Source organism: Taurulus bubalis (genome assembly GCF_910589615.1).
Source record: "Taurulus bubalis genome assembly, chromosome: 1".
In the NCBI taxonomy this organism is placed as follows: domain Eukaryota; kingdom Metazoa; phylum Chordata; class Actinopteri; order Perciformes; family Cottidae; genus Taurulus; species Taurulus bubalis.
In genome coordinates, this window is record NC_136589.1 from 9,984,678 (window position 1) to 10,002,702 (window position 18,025).

At 40.6% G+C, this 18,025-nt stretch overlaps 1 protein-coding gene across 1 annotated transcript; it reads left to right on the forward strand.

Annotated features, from left to right (window-relative positions):
• Positions 1 to 8,413: 8,413 nt before the first annotated feature.
• On the forward strand, positions 8,414 to 17,135 carry lbh (LBH regulator of WNT signaling pathway). The gene is made up of 3 exons (XM_079232738.1): positions 8,414 to 8,547; positions 13,217 to 13,319; positions 15,978 to 17,135. Exons 1-3 carry the CDS (start codon positions 8,519 to 8,521, stop codon positions 16,212 to 16,214), a joined length of 369 nt encoding a protein of 122 aa, XP_079088864.1. The 5' UTR covers positions 8,414 to 8,518; the 3' UTR covers positions 16,215 to 17,135.
• Positions 17,136 to 18,025: the final 890 nt, after the last annotated feature.

An 18,025-nucleotide genomic window follows, 5' to 3' on the forward strand; every position in this document is an offset into this window, starting at 1 on the left:
GGTAGTCTGGAGATTTTGGGAGAGCAAGGGAGTGTGTTTTAACCTTTTCTCCTCCCAGATTCATTCTTACCTTTTGAAATTATTATAAATGAAAATTATAATATAAAAAAAAGATACAGCACAAGCTATATTTTTTATATTTGTATCAGGGTGCTCTTATAAAGGCTATCTGGAAAGACTTACAGCCATGTGACTAAAGTCATAATTTAACTGAATTGAGGGACAGTCAGACATATGATCTCATAAATATCTATATTTTGACACCGGGAGCCGTCTTTTTACAGTGTGATTAACATTAACGTTGTCACGTGTGGTTAATGTTGTGAAGCATAGCAGTTTTTAAGTTTATTTTTTTGGTTAGGGTGAGAAAAAACATCATGGTAAGACTTTGTTACATAACATAAGCTATGGACGTAACATCATTACGTCAAGTGACATAACAACAAGTGATGTCATAACGTCCTCAGTAAAAAATTACATAAGTTTTTGTTTTCAAACAGGACATGAACGTGGATCCCCAGAGAAGAAATGTGTGTTTGAATCCACTATACGTCCCTTCCACCCTTAGTGGGCTTCTCACGCCGACTGTCTTAGAATGACACTGTTTTTGCATTGGAGTTATTAGTAAATCTTGGTGCGTGTCATACAGACGCTAAAGGGTGCCTTGTGAGTCCGTATTAGGATGCCGATGACCGCTGCCCAAGTGTCGATATTTGATGCCCTAGCTATGAGACCATGAATTAATTTATATTTTCATGAAGTAAAATCCAGGCTCAGAGACACACAGGGCCAAAGCTGGACAGAGAAGGAGAAAGTTGTCGGTGGAAGTCTTGCCTGCGGCCTGTCCTCACTAGTCCACCACCCGATCCCTGTGTTTGGACAGGGTTTATTTCCAGCCTCTGTGTCGATGTTTAACACGAAAAGCCTGCAACTTTGAGCGCTGAGCAGCAACGGTGACATGTGGCCACCAGATTCCTTCAGAGCTTTTTCTACTCCCTCTTCCTCCCTTACATTTACACCCCCCACCCGCCCTCCGCTGCTCCTGCTGTTCCTCTGAAAACATTGGGTCCCATGGCATGAGCAAACATGCTTGGCCATCCTTCCTGTGAACCTGCAGAATGGCAGGACCCCCCTCTCTGCAAGGCCCACCCCGACCTCCTCTCAGTGTAACTAAGAACTGGTGAGACAACAAACCTTGAAGTTGGCTTTCTGTGACCTTTGAAAGGTATTTTAATGGCCCTATCTCCCCACTATTGAAATATTTGGTGGGGCAGGGTACTTTTATCTCTTGAAGTGGAAAACAGCAAATCCTGCTTGAAAAGGCTACCCTCTAGTGTTTAAAGTCATTATGGCTCAAACCGAGGCTTTTAAAGCCTCTTTCCACATAAACTAGGATGAATCACATCTCAATTAGTGCCGTGTTTTCACACCAAGTTGCATCACGAAAATGTCACAACATTATAACCTGCTGCTGGTTTAGGAAAACCACAAAGGATTAAAACAATCTAAACAAGTCAGTTACACAATGTTTTTTCCGACATGCAATAACAATATACATCACTTTTATTAGTTCCCTCCAAATTTCACAACTTTTTTTTTTTTTTTACTAGTTTAGAGGACACTTTGCCTAAGCCTTGCCTCACTTTCACCCTCCAGCTAGCTGTAAAAGTGTTTGTCTGATGATTGCTTTCCAGACATGGCTGTTTACTCATCTCCAGAAGAGACAGTTGCAGAGACTGAGAAGTTCTTTCTTCTGTCCCGATGTCATGCAGAGTGGGGTCCTTGTGATGTAATGAATAATTTGAGGGGGAAAAGGTCAAGCAGAATATTAACATCCAGGAGAGTTAAACCTCTCGTCCCTCTCTTCCACACTGAGGGGCAAGCAAAGAAATGACCTGTTACCTTTCTTTGTGCCTCGTAGGGCATAAGCCATAAGCGAAGATGAAAAAAGAAATAATAGTAATAATAGAAAAAATATGAAATGTGAGCAAAAGAGGAGAGAGAATAGAATATTGTGAAACATATACATTAATGTTAAGGGTTCTGTTCACATAAATGATTAAAATAACAAACATATTCTCTCAGTCTCTCCTAGTCGTGTCTTACCATGCCAATCATTTTATTTTCATTTGCCCATATTTTGAGACATCCGCCAGTGAGAATTTCATCAAATGTTTTGTATTAACAATACAATTAACTGATGTATGCAATGTTAGGTGTCACTCCTGCATGTAATATGTGCACCATAGGTTCAGAAGAGTTAAAATGTATGTCAACAGCATTCGGTACAAAAGAATAAACATTACTAAGATATATGTAAGACATATATGTGAGAAAACTTCACAGAGAGAAGTTTGCATGCTCACTGTGCTGTGTTTGCTTTGGTCAGTCTCCCATGCATGCTGGACGGCTGTGTGACGCAATCGAGCCTCAACTCTCAAACCAGGTGATGACAGCATTATTGTAGTTGGGTCCCCGAAGGGTTATGGTCAGTGTGTTAAAACGTTATACAGGCCCTGACGGTCGAGAAGTGAGAAAGGGCTCTTTTCACCTGCTCTGCTTGCACAGCCTCTGGAACCAGCACACTCCCATGGTTGTGTGAGGTCTTTGTCGAGCTCTTAATTTGTCTCCCTCACCGCCGATAGCCGAATACAGTAAATATTTGAGAGCGTTATTGCCGGGATCAGATTAATTACTTGCAGTCTTGAGTTTCTGTAATGCATCTTTTGTTCCCGGAGAAGTCACACAACATTAACAAGCTGTCAAGCTGTGAGCTGACATGGTTTGTGTCAGTGACTTGTTGTTGGTTCGCCTTAACATTCACTGCGAGTGTGAACCAGAGAGTGTTTCTGGGCCTCCGTGTGAGAACACAACAACATTCAAGACGACAGTCTGTGAATTTCCATGTCCTGGAAGTGTGTATTGTGTGTGAGGCAGAAAGAGAATAAAAGAAGGACATGACAGTGGAGCGACTCGAGAGTAAGAAAGGGGGGAGTAATGGAGCTTGACTAAACCAAGCGCTTGTACATAAATTGACATGTGCAATTAGGGAGATGTACACAGTCCCCCTGGTCTGTTTAAGATCTGGAATAGTTTCCTAACAGCTTCAAGATGCCCTGTTTTGGCTTTGGTTTCAAATCTAAATCGGGTTTGACCTTGTTGAATAATAGGGCTGGTGAAGTTCCCTCTGTTCTCTTTGGCTGAAGTCCAACTCCATACATGACGGCAAATACAGAACAACGTTCATCTCCGCTGGAATCTGATGAATGGTGGATGAAATTTTGACCTAAAGTTGAATTCCTACATTGGATTTTGCAAGGTGGTCATAAACACTTTTGGTTTCCTGTTTATATGGTGTATAAAGATGGAGGGGGCATTAAACGTGGAGGAGCTGAAGGTTTAGCTAGCACACTAGGCCTGGAATCTCTCAGAATTAAATGCTTTGAGCAGCTCTTGCTGCTTTCTCCTCTTTCTTTTTGTCTCTTTCTTGCTTTTTCTGTCTGTTTTTGTTTCTGCCATCTCTGCATCATCTTTCATTAGGCTAATACTTGCACAATTGTTTCCTTAACTACCCAACCTTTATCAGCGGCTATTAGTACTTTAGTGGCAGACTTGAACTCCATAGTGGCATCTCATGGGTTAAAGACAGCTGCCAACATCTGTAGCTGTGGTTAGTTTTTAATTGTGAGGCCTAGCAAGCGAGTGAGCAGCATGGTGGAGAGGGGGCTGGCAGGCCTGCATATTTCAGCAGAGTGTTCACAGAGCAGCTTTCCGGCCGGCCATGTGGACTCAATGATAGCGTGGGGTGTGCTGTGCTCCTATGAAATATTAAATCTGCTCGGCCCCCAAGTGTGGACAGACCACCTGCAAGCAAGCGTGGCGTGCGGCGAGCCCAGAGATCAGATGTCCCTTAGCAACACACATGCACAAACACACAGATGTATGCATGAGAAAAGTTATACTCGCCAATGTCCCCACACAGGATAAACCGGTAGGTCTGCACATGCTTACACTAATGGACATAAACACATACAACAGAAAAAAACACTGAGAACATGGAAACACTCAAACCGATGTGGTTTGTGGGAAGATAGGATTACAAAAACCTATTTCCTGCATGTGATAAAAAGAATGAGTAGCGTTGGACAATTTTTATGCATGATGCTTCTTTGATATATAGCTGTGAAGCCATGATGAGGTTGAAAGGTCAAATTCACATATATTTAGCTCAAATGAGCAATGAATACAATCAGCAAAAGCAGTGAACAATGATAAAGAAGAAGAACGAGCAAACAAAAGAGATAAAAAATAAAAAAAAACTGTAAATTTCAGAGTCCAAAAAGAAACTTAATCCTCCTTCGAAAGGCAGCCAAGAGGACGACGGGTGCTTGTCGACTGCCGTCCTCTTCAGGGCCTCGTTCATTTACACGTCTTGCAGTCGGTCCTAAGCCTCCCCTCTGCTCCCCTGAGGCATCTCTGCCACAGCTGTTTTTGTGGAGCAGCAATAAAAACAGCTGGCCTGGCCTCCACATCCTTAAAATGGACAGAGGGGGTCGCCAATCTCCAAATATACAGCTCTTGAGGAAGGAACTGACTGCCTCAGATGATCAGATTTCATCCACAGGTTCAAGAACAGTTTATTTTTTTAATCCTGCACTGGTCGACCATGGAAAGAAGCAAAAGTAAAATTACACTGCTAGTAATGATGTTGCAAGTGGCATTTTTCGGGACTTGTGTACACTTTTAATAATCCATCTGATTTTCCACCTCAGGTTTATGATTCGGTATAGACTGGAAATATTCTCATCCATACCATGCTGCTGATTAATTTGTTATGTTCGTGAGAATCAGGTCTAACTGAAAGTATTTCAAAAGTGAATGAATATTATACATTCAGCTATATTTGTATAGACTAATCACAGACCAAATCACATTAGGTTTTTTGACAAAAAAGTTGAAATATTGATGTGTTACAATAAAGAGGCCATAAACGTGCCTCATTGCTTTAATATGATCACTGAATCCTGTAAATTATCCATAAAATATTCTTAAGAATCAAAGCATAATAATTAAAATATAAAAACAAAAAGAAGAAGAATGGTGATAATAATAACACTAATACCACATACCTTGTCTTTGATTTTGAGTATGTATGTATAAACCACAAAATCTAAACATTAACAATGTAACAATACGCAAAATATGATTTAGAAAATTAAACAAATGAAATCATATTTTGTACATGTCCCAACAATTTGAAAAAAAGTCAAATAGATTAATAAATGTCAATCGAACCTTAATAATAGCAGCTCATGTGTCTCTTGGATTACCTACTGGTCATTCCATAGACACTACTGACATCCTGTGGTCACTTTGTGTCAATGAATCTTCCGAAATAAATGTGTTCTTGCTATGTGTCCATTTCTTGCTAGAGGGTGCCTAACTAGTCAAGTCAACTTTATTTCTCAAAAATACCATATGTGCAAGACATACAGAAAATTTAAATTATGTTTCCCTCTTATCCTACTATACTATACTTGACTTGACTTGACTAACCTTGACACGCTTGACACAGTTGCAAGATGCCAGTAAAAAAAGAAAATTTGGAAAATGAATAGGTTTATAGATGTTTTATGAGTTTCCATAGGCCGTACCTTGTGTTGTTATGCTGAGTGGACACATTTTACCAGGGCAGCCGCTCATAACAGCATGATGTTGTCATTGACTGAGTCACATCCAATGTTGTTGCTAGCAAGCTGCAGTGAGACATATAATAAACATAGATATCCTCAGAGCACCAACCAAAAATCCAAATATACATGATATGCTGCATTGACATTATTGCCAAACACTAATCTTTTTATCTCGTTTATCCATGGTTCTGACCGCATAACATCATTTAGTAGCAACCACCAACTTCCATATACTCAAGTACTGTACTTAAATTCAGATTTGAAGTTATACTTGAGCATCATCATTTTATGTAATTGCATACTTCTATCCCCTGACATTTCAGAGGCAAATATTGTATGTTTCACATACAATATGTATTTAATTAACAACTTTACTAGTTACTTTGGAGTTTCAGACCATTTACAAAATATAAATCAACTAATCAACTAGTAAATGATAATGCATTATTATAGATTAAGCTACCCAACTGCATATAAAGTAGTGTATGCTATAAGTGTAAGTAGTGTAAGCTATCCTGCTATAACATAAAAGTTATTAACACATTAATGCATCACTAATTATAATACAATAATATAATACACATAATTCTAAAATGGGCCATTCTGTATAATGGCAATTTAATATCTAGATTAATTACTGTGTTGTACTTCCATGTTGACTCTATGTAAATCATTCACTGATGATACTTTGTTTCTAATTGTCCAGCTTTATAGTTTATATTTTTGTAAATTCAGTTTTCATATGACTGTAGCTTACTAATTATTTGGTTTAACTATTGTTTATAGTTTAATCAATCATCTTTTTCTATGTGTAATCAGTATCACATTTTGATCCATGCTTCCACTGAAGACTTCAAAGGCCAACTTCTATCTTCAACCTTTATTAGGAGTGTATTTAGCACAAATAGTTGAGCGGGTTATTTTGTATTTGCTAAAACACAATTTCTGGTACCCTGTACACAAAAAAAAAACTAAATATCTCTCATCTCTTGCAAAAGCAAACACATCATTCAAAATAGATATACTCTTCTAAAATAATACTTCCACATCACAACTGCAGACACACATTATCATCATCACGTTAAAAAAATAGCTCGTTTTGGATCAGCTCTGGGTGATCTGGGTGTGTAATGTAAACAACTGTTTGAATATAATTGCAAAAAGTGTGTTTTAGAATATAAAACTTAGTTTAAAACAAAAAATGTTCTTATGGTTTTGCGTACCTGGTCAATAAATTGCAAAAACAAACAAATATGTAAACCCCATTTTTCCCACTGTCTATTCCATTATTATTCAGTATCAGCTTTTTCCAGATCTCCATTAAAGCTATCAGTTTGCTCTGAGGGAAGCAGACCCTGAATACAATGGGTTTATTTCTACGGCTTTACCATTCCAGCGAATGGAAGTATTATAGATGTTCCTTGCATAATTGTTATACCCAGACGGTGTCTGAACTTCACTTCTTGGGGTCCAACCAATATTTATTTAAACAAAAAATTAAACAAATTTTGAATGGGGTTAAAGAAAACTCTTTGTGCAGCATTTTAGAATAGGATTCCCAACATGCTTGTTTCCTCACTGTTGCCTCCGTGCCAGGCATGTGAACCATCTGCCATCACCCAAGAGCTTTTATTAAAGGGCATTTGCAAACTGGCAAATTTGCAGGAAGCTGTGAGCTACATTAATAATGTTGTGCTGATATCACCACAACATAATGAGGAGCTATTTAAATAGTTGCTCTTGATTAAAATGTCTTCTTACAAAATGATGCTCTCTGTTTATTATTATGAAGAGGACAACTAAGGACTCACCCTTGGTTAAGCACAAGGTGGCAGTAGAAGCCTACTGGCATTTTACTATACCTTTAAAACTCAAGAGCCTGCTTGTGCACCTGCTTTCTCTGGGCCAAATGTACATACAGTACGCTACGTGCACGGAAAAAGACAACTGGACATTTTATAAGGTGTGAAGGTCAAACGAGGTCAACTGTTTCCTAAAGGTCCTGACAAAAACACAAACACAATCTAGTTCTGCAGGCTTATACTTTGTGTAAATCATTTTTGAAATTGCATGAAACAGCATGGTTGCATGTGTACTCTACATGCTCTGTTTCATATGATATGCTATATTAAAAAGCAAAACCCTGCAGGAGGACCATCCATTGCTTCTGAAATATGCAGACATTGACTTGCCCTTGAAATATATTTGTGAATGAACCCAGGCAGAGGAGCTCTCTCTCTCTCTCTCTCTCTCTCTCTCTCTCTCTCTCTCTCTCTCTCTCTCTCTCTCTCTCTCTCTCCTCATTTGGATAAATGTCACGGATTACCTAACAGGCGAATCAGGGTGTTGTTGTTTTGTGTCATTCAAGAGGAGGTACGACTGTCGTTGTGTTGCCTTGGAGACTACAAATCAATAGCATCATGCAGTACCTTCTTCTCCATTCCCAATGAGAGGGCTCAGTCGCTGCTGTCGTCATCATGACTGGGACTCGAGTCACCTGTGCCCTGATTGGCTCCTGCTGATAATGAGCTCCCATTGAGGTTTTCTGGCCTGTGCAGAGAGGAGGTGTGTCTCCGGCTGAACAAGCACACGCCTCTCGCTTAAATACTCAACACAGCTGAGGTGATGAGCAGAGGCACCAAATTGCGGAGCTGCGTCTTGTACTCAGACTTGTAACACAGTTGCTTTAGGTTTATGTTAACGTGCTGCGCTGTTTTGGAGAGAGAGAAGAAGAAGAAGAAAAACGAAGTCGGAAAAAGTAGAGAGAAGTCCGCCGCTGTAATTAGATCCTCCTAATCAGCAGAATTGACAGCAAGTGTGAATTCATGTCTGTATTTTCCCCGCAGATATACTGGTGAGTACTCGCATCTTTTCCGCTTGTATTTGTGAGCAGCAGTGCGCTTGATAGAAATTAGCGTACTAAGTCAAGTATCAAACACGCCTTTTGTTTGCTTTGCACCCGAAAGGTAAGAACGATGAAGTAACCTGTTCTGTATATGTGGTTTGTTTTGGTTATTTCCCTCAGAAGCGGGCACCTTTTTGGTACACCCACATTTGTTTCCTTTTGAGATTTTCTGTTGGGTGTTGCCCTTGAAATTGGAAATGTCATGACTGCTTTGTGGGAAGAAAATACATTTCTCAACAATCACTTCTTAATTATTTTTTTTTAGCAATTGGTTGCGAGATAAATGTTTCATTTGCCAACTCTGAAAGGTCACCGTGGTCACACAGCCTTCTGTGTCCGCTGTAATAAGGATAAAATGTACTTTTAATTAAATACCTTTTTGTTTTTTACCTCGCAACATGCATGCATGCTTACTTTAGCTGTATCCTTAAACATTTGAGTAAAGTAAGAAGCTACTTTCCCTCTTTTTGGTTTTTATTGCTGCAGGTGCAGTGTAATTGGAGAAGGACGGATCCACTCTGCTCCTATCCATTACTTGTAATCAGTGACATTTTAAAAAATATCCATCTGGCAATCGGCACCCTAACTGGTTGATTTACTTGTTGACAAAGGAATATGGAGTGCATCTTGGCGTCTCTCTTATCTGTAGACTGTTTTCCTGTCTGTAGCGAGGATATGCAATTAGCTTTGAAACATTGTTTTTGCGAGCACTGTTCAAACCTCAGCTGGCTTCTGGCTGTCTCTACCAGGAAGTTCAGAGTCGACCTCTTTACTGTAACCACACTTCGCTCTCGTCTGTGCTTACTTACAGTAGATCTATGCTGCTCTGTGATTGTAACTTCTATGAGGAGTATGAAAACAGTCCTTTTTGTTTGCATTTCAAAGGGATGACTAGAAATGGTTGAGCATTATTTGATTCGGGTCTGTGTGCAAGTTCCACTAGACCCGTTAAATGTCTGCACTGTGCATGGTGTTCACTCTGCGTGAACAGGAAAACATTTTTCTCACAACTATAGCAGTATCTCGCCTAATAACAAAATGTGTATAAAACTTGGTGCATGCTGCTAGATGTTTGTTTAAGATTCTCCCTCCCGCACCCATCAGTTAGATTACCATAAGGCAGTGGAGTGGTAAATGACCCATGATGTGTTTTCAGTGGTGGATTCAATGCAAAGGAATCTGGATACAACCCATTCCAGCACACTACTGGGGGTCTCACTCCCTCCACCACCCACATACCTGCAGAGCTGAGTGAAGCCACACAGGCTGAGATTTATAATGACGGTAGTAGTATTAGTCGTAGAGCAACAACTGTGGGGTGCCAGAGGAGAAACAATGTTGATAACACGAGATGCATATACCCTCTTGTGTTTTGAGATTGTTGCGAAGGTCAGTTGGGCTCCTGTCAGCATGTAAAGTACAAACGGGACCTAGCATGGACTTGGCCTTTTTTATAGTCTTGACAGGTGGATGAACCAGTGTCATGCCTAGTTAATGACTGTCAGTCGTTGGGCATCTTAACCTTTTTTATAGATTTAGTCAGTGTGTCAGATGGCCTTACTGATTGTATCAACTAACTCTGTTAAAATTTTACTTCAACTTACTATTGTCTAAACGACCGTAGCATAAAAGAGATACTGTGAGTTGTGGTCACTTGTAATGAAGGGTATGTAGATGTTTTACAAAGCAGGAGGAGTTGTTGTCTTCTCCTCTAGGGTGATTTAAAAAAAAAAAAATAATACGTGTACTGGATGGGTTCATGAATTTATTTTTCCTGCCACTGCATAGCTTTTAAAAATACTGCATAATACTCTAGGGATGCAATAATTGTGTTCATTATTGATGTGAGCAATCATTATCTAAGATGACATTTCCAATTTGCTTGTTTAGTTTGATTAACATTTCAAAAACCAAAGATAAAACATTTGCTAGCAACGACTGCAAACACACATCCATTTTCTGATGATCACTTAATAGACTAACAGTTTCAGCCCTAAACTCTTATAATCCTTCCAATATGTGTTGTGGATGCACCCTACATGCCTGTCTTGTATCTGCTGTCCATCTGTGCCGTGACTATGTGGCATTAAGAAGCTGGTAGGAATAGGTATGAGTTATCTTGACTGGGTCGGCAGGTAAAGCGGTTTACTGTGACATGACACACTGGCCTCACACATCAGTGAAGGCCTTTTGATGAGATGCGTGACCGCCAGCTATGTTTCCTGGTGTTGACTACCTGTGGTCCATGCTGATCTTATATCATACATGTACAGATTGCTTGCTTATCGAGCACTTAATGTTTCCTCTCTAAGAATCATGTATGCCACTCTGTGAGGGACCCACTGTGCAGCTCTTCTGCTTGACTCAAAAAGCAGCAGTAGATGTGACTGTACTCGTATGTTTGTTTCCTCCCAGGTTGACTTGTTACTTGTGCACCCCCACTTCCTCCTCATTGTGCCCCTTTATGTTTTATTAGGCCGATGTTCTGTTATTCTTAGCCGAGCAGGATGTTTATACGATCCCCGAACAGAAATATGACTGGCAAGGCCTGAGTGTTTATCTTTCGTTCCCTTCCCTCCCTCTCTTCCCTTCCTCAGGTCTTCACTGTTCAGTCCTCCGTCCCCACCTCCGCTGCTTTTTGCATGTCTGCCTCACCCTCTTTGCATCCCACTCGAAGATGAAATGAGTTCAAGAGCAGCCCCAGCAGACATTACTTTTCCATGTTAAACCTTGCATATCCTTCAAGCCTTCCTTTCTTTTATTTTTGGGTATCCGTGTATTGTTTCGACAAAGTATGCCGTGTAGTCTTAACTTGTTACTATACGGTGATTCAACCAGAACTTTCTCATTTATAAAACCGCCCTGCACCCCGTTGTGATGTCAGTGTTTCCTCATGAAAGGGATGAGATTGTGTGTGTGTGAATGTAGAGATGGAAAAACTGATTGAATGCCATTGCTACAGGGGTAATGATCTTCTGGCTGTATGACTCATGTCACGTGATTCTCTCCTCAGGATGACTTTGTGTTCAATGTGCTTCTTTATTGAGTCTATTTGACTACATGAGAGACATAAAAGCGACCAACAGTGCTTTCAAAAGTTGTAGATGCACAATATGGAAGCCTAACAATTATGTAGGCTTGATCAGAAGTCAATGACAGGATCCCACCAAGACTCATTTTGTTCTTGAGTTTAAAGTGAGACTTGCTGAATGTTCTGTATAATGTCAAATGCTAAAATGTACTAAAGCACAAGTTAAGAAGCAATATCTATTTCAAGTTTGCTCACATTTGCCACCATTAAACTACTGGTCATACCAGGTTAGCTTGCTTATGAATTCAAATGTTCATTTCTGGAAAAGTGTATATGATTTCATCTTTCAAAGGTTACATAGACTCTAACTAAATTAAAGCTTAATTTGTAAAGGTTATTTGTCCGGCACAGTTTGCCGTAATGTAAGCTTTCATGAGCAGTGTGAAATTTAAAAAAATGTTATTTTAGGTATTAATGTTCCAGTAAACCTTGATATTTATAGATATCTTCATGAAGAGTATTCTCAGTATGATTTTTGTAAATCATAAATGTGGACAAAAATACCTAACTGTGCTCTACTTTGAAATTCCAGAGACTATTTCATAATGTAATTGCAGAGGATTTTTTTTCTTCTTTCTGCTTGTTAGATGACATCAGAACATTGAAAATACTTTATCATTTGAATGTTAACCAGACTTTGAAGCAAGATCTGATAGCTAAATAAGAATGAATTGTGAAACTAATTCTGTAAAACCCATTTTTGCATAATCGCCTCTTTTTAAAAAAAAAAAAAAAAAAACATGTCCTCTTGTTTAATGTTTTCTTTGTTCCATATCGCTGCTGACCACACTAACCACAAGCCAGTAACCACTGACCACGAGGCACTAGCCTTTAAATAGAGCGTGAGAAGGCCGCACAGCATCATGCCTCAAGACAGCATGTATGTCAGTCCCAGGACCTGCACCTTCATGTCAATCTTTAAAGCTTCACTATGATGATGCTGGATAGTGAATGCTCTGAATGTGGATAAACAGCCTCTTGTTACTTTAATCTAAAATGGAAAGTTTGGCCTCGCTCTGGAACGGCGTGCATCATGTTCCACCCGAGTCAAATACCACAACGCGCCCCCAGCGCGCTCTCACAATGAGTGTTCTCTGGTTGCTCGTGCAAGAGAACATCATCCTGTATTTGGAAATGGCCCCCTTGTGAAAACCACATCATGAGCTGTGCAGCTTTGCAGTGCATTAGCATGCATAGCATGAACTGGTTCCTTGGAGTGTTGTGGTCAAGATGTGCAGAGTATAAACACAACTTACTAACGTGCACAGAAAACCGTCACGTAGACAATGTATGAATAGTTTGACAGAAGTTGTTTGCCAGTCCTTAAGTTTTTATATCACAATGTTTTAGTATCTCTTTGTCCTCAGCATATACAACCTGTCCCCTTGTATATTTCAAAGGTTGTGCGTATTATACATTTTTCTCTTGGGATGTCAGGCTAATGCGCACATTTTCTCATCTAGACCATGATCATCATTATGCAGTATCTAATCACACAACTTTATTTGTTTTCTGTCAACCCTGCAGCCCAGTGTTTGTGCCCGGCCGAGATATGACTGAGGTGATGATCAACAGCACTCCCATGGAGGACATGAGGCTCAGCCCCAGCAAGGACAGACTCTCCTTCCAGGTAGGGGACACGCCATGTATGACACTGAAAAACCATTTTTTCCAATTTCCTCGCCGTCCATTTATATTCTATGTTCTAAAAACGTAATCCAAAAACAAATATGAATTCCTTATTTTTCATACTCTATGTTGGAGACACTGGAGGTTACGGTTGGTCACTACTTTAAACATACAAAGGAAATGTGTGTAAACTAAAGTATACTGCAACCTGTCACAAAAATCAACCCTGCAGATCCAGAGAGAAGCGGCTATCAGGTGGTCTTGACAAGGTGTTACCAGCGGCTTTGTTATACTGTCCGCTCAACAGGGCCATCTTGGAAACAAAACTACTTAAACACACAGCTGCTTGTTTATTTTACTGTCGCGTTAGTATCTAGGGTGAAAGAAGAATTAAAGGGCCCTATGTTAATACTTAAACCATTTTATTGGAGAAGATGATGAAATGTATTTAATCGACACCATTTATGATTGTGGACAGGATGTTGGCCTAATGGTTGGTGACGCTGCATCTTAACTGGTGGGCCAGAGTAACCGCTGGTGTACGGTCATGGCTACCAAAATATTCTTAAGGGAGTTTCACCTGCTGAGGGCTTTTACAACTTGCAGGGCTAAAAGGCCATTCCCTTGTTTAAGATACATGGGTAATTCCATCCAAGATTATTACTATTTATACGAAAGATATGCAGCCCTTCGTTCATAAACCTAATACAGTAGCCTAATACCATGCTGGATGTAGACGAAGAGGATGTAGACAGACCCAGAGGAAAAGCTGGCTTCCCCCTCCACACAGTTCACACCCCATCTGTGAGTCTGTCGATGAGGATGAGAGGAGAGGAAGAGGGGAAAAGAAGGCTGCCACTTCTCCACTCTTTCCATCCTCACTCTGTATTTCCTCACCTTGGCCATATGCCCAAGGTCCCAGCCTCTCCTTTAGAGAAAAACTGTATGAAGCGGCGATGATGCCACCAGTCACTTCCTCATGTGTGCTGGCCGAGGGGCTTTGACACAAATTGTGACCATTTAAATTCCAGCTGCACCTATAAAAGGTATTGAAATGACTTTGACCTATAGTAGAGAAGGGTGAGCAAACACCCAGCAGTTACTGATTTATTGAATTATCTTCTCAAATAAATCACGGCAATGTCATGATTGAGGCGTATAGTGTGCACCCACCGCGCAACCCAGAAGATCCTAAAATAGCTTGTATTGTGCCGCCTGGCTGATGCGTTGTCGCTTCCTGCCATTGGAAGTGAAACAAGTTATGACATGTTGGCTAGGGGTCCAGAGGCAAGGTCATGTACTGCCTAACTCCCCTTGGTGCTGACGCACAGTGAGGATTGGTGATGCAAGCCAGGAAATAGAGATGCACGCAGGCATTAGACGTGAACAGACATGCACTCGCATATAATCACACCACTTGGCATGGTTCCTTATGTAGCTGTTTCAGAGAATGTACAAACCTCAGAAATACACATGCATCCTTTCATAACCTGACAAATTGTCTCATTCAGAAGCCATATTTACAGCTTTTTGTCTTGTTCCTCCCTTCTCATCTGTCTCCTATGGAATTCATGGAGACCTGGACACAGCTGGATCCCCTCCATCTCTTCTAGTCTCAGTCTCTCTCCTGCCTCCTCTAATGCTTTCTTTCCACTCGGCTCTCTGCCCAGACAGCGACATAGCCCCCCCTTCCAAAGTCTTGGAAGTGAAATATGCAGGTCTAAAAATATTCATCCACTTTATCCAAACAACAGCAAAAAATGCTGTTCTTGGACCAAGAGTGGCAGGCTTTTCCCCCTGGGCTGTGTCTCTGGTTCCTGAGAACAGGGAGTCTGCGGTTGATGTCCAATCTTGCCAGGATAGGGAATGCATGTAATCTCAGTCAGAATGTCTCATGCCCTTCAGTTTAGATCCAAACATTTGAGTGGGGCACATTGCTTTTATAAGCAGACATGGCAGTCTGGGATATGCAGATTATGCAGCTGATTTCATGTTCTTTCCTTAACCTTTTTTTCCATCTCCACAGGAATAACATGTTCAGCAAGGAATGCTGACTGTTATAGGGATAGATGTTTAAACACAAATCATGTCCCAGTAAACCTTTCACCTATTGTGTTTTTACTGTTTACTTGAAATGTCCTGATTATGCGCTTGTATAATCTTCTGAGTAGATGGTGATGTGGTACTAGATGAGATTGTAAACAGCTACAAGCTGCTTGGCACAATGCCCTCCCAAGCATTTAGATTAAACATGATGCAGCATTTACTACAAGTCTCACTAGACATGCCTCATTTCCCCATACACATTCACTGATTTCTTGTGCAATTTGTTTTTCGGTGAGCACCTACTGTATGTGAAAAGCTAGCTTGGCTGTTGAAGGAATGTGGGCTGGGCAAGAGCATGTTTGCCACTGGGACTTAAAGTAACCACTTCCCATCACAGATGTTTGGTCTTCACATCACTTCCTTCACAGTTGTTTAGCCTTGTAGTGGTGTCTGAAGACTACTGCACACTTGGCACTGATTAGAAATATGCTCACAAATCATTTCTTGTCTGGCAGCTGTCCCCGGTTGTATCTCCTAGCTTGAAACGACAAGAAATGTGTATTATCAATGAAAGATTAATATCCAGTATTTCACCCTTGTCTTTCCTCTTCAGATATTCCCAGACCCCTCAGACTTTGAGCGTTGCTGTAAACTCAAAGATCGTCTGCCATCCATCGTGGTTGAGCCGACAGAGGGAGAAGTCGAGAGCGGGGAGCTTCGCTGGCCTCCAGAGGAGTTTCTGGTCAGTGAGGAGGAGGAGGAGGAGGAGGAGGAGGAAGAGGCAGCGGCGCAGGCGCAGGATAATGGCAGCATCCAAAACGGACAGCCGACACAGAATTCTCAGCACTAGAGTCTGTGTTGCAGCGCCCCCTACGCTGTAGTTTCTTCTTCTTTCTTTCTGACTGACTCTCCACTTCACTGGTTACACTGCACTTCAGCACTCCAAACTGGCAGACACACATTCGGTGTCTCTTGATGCATCTTGTTGCCCTGGACATCAAAGCAATACGTACCGGCAACACACTTTCTCACACAATAATTTATCCACCTGGACTGCAAACCCACCAAATCACGCTTGAAAAGAACAGACACCTCCACTCATTTCCTTCCATGCCCACAGTGTGTCTCGCCTAGACCGGATGTCCCGCTGGACATCGGCAGCTCAGTGCTCCATGGACAGCTCTTACACTGCAGGAGGCCAACACTGTGCTTTACTTTACTCCAAAATGGCTGGCGTCATGACCCCAGAGACTTCATACTCTCATAAAGAACTATTGTGGTGCCCATGGGGGATTATCGCCTACAGTAACACTGTCCATACTTGTGCTCAGTTTCTGGATTGCTATATTAAGTATTGTGATCGCCCCTGCTGTCTATGCTGTCTATAGATTGTCTGTCTGTTTCTGAGAAGTGAATGTTTTGTGATGTTCTGTTTTTTGAGAAGTGGGTGTTTTGTGTAAACTGTTACTGGGATCCCAACCCCCCCCTTGTCAAAAAGATGATTTGACTTTACGTTGGCATTCGCAGTTAAAGGGCAACCTGGAATAATTTGAGAAATTAGCATGAAATAAAAGATAAACCAGCATTCCCTGCTATGCTTGTGCATGCATTCATTGTACAAAGGCTTGTTGTGCAGCAAGCAACATGGTGAGGTCACCACATTGACCTCCTGTGAGCTGTAACAGACGGTACTTGGATGAAAAAGCTAAAAAAAGTACAACATTGAGAGCAAAAGCAGGTTTATTGTTCCATCGGGCAAAACTGAGTAAGGACTGCAAAATGTATTTTTTTTTTTTTTTTTTTTTTTTTTTTTTTTTTTTTTTTTTTTAAAAGCAGTTGATGAAGCAATGTACAAACCCAATGAAGGATGTGTAAATACTTGTTCCCAGTGAGTCAACCCCTGAGGCCTTCTACTGCGCTGATCTCATTTGTACTATGGGTTCGGTTTACTTTTTAGAGTGGGAACTGTAAGTCTTTTTTTTTCTTTTTGAAAACAGCCATACTTTTGACACACAGTTCACAAATAAGGTTATATTTGACTATTAAACTCCGACAATACTCTTTCACAATAAAATTAGTCTGAATGTTTGCCATAAGCCGTTTATGAGAAATCAAATTGGTTCTCTGGTAGCAATGTCTTATGTTTTATTTGTCTGTCACAATTTCAGAAGTCGGTGTTTTGTTCACTCTTTAAAGCACCACTTATTGTTTGTGGAACAAGTCTTGTTAGTCGATTTGTAGAAAATCTTTCCCTTGTGTACACGATATGAAATTCTGTTGTACGAGTTTGAGATGTCTATTCTTTTTGTAATTTCTCATTTGAGTGGCATTAGGGCTGTCTACAGAACATCTCTCTCTTTCTGCTGTCTGTCACCTACAGGTCCCGCATTGTTTTTGTAAAGCTCAGGGAGATTAGCCGCCATCTTTCTTTGTTTAGTTTTTGTATTTAGACCACTTTTCTCTGTTACTATTACAGAGGCTGTAAATAAACATTTGAATTTGCTATCCAACTGTGTGGCTGTGAGAATAATTGACTGAAGAGTTAGTGCCATTTGTATGGCACAAGCTGAAGTAAATGGGTCTCCTACATGTCTAATCCTTCAGTGCATTTAATGTTTCCAAGAGATGTCTGTTTTTACTTTCATTTTGCTTTATGTGAAA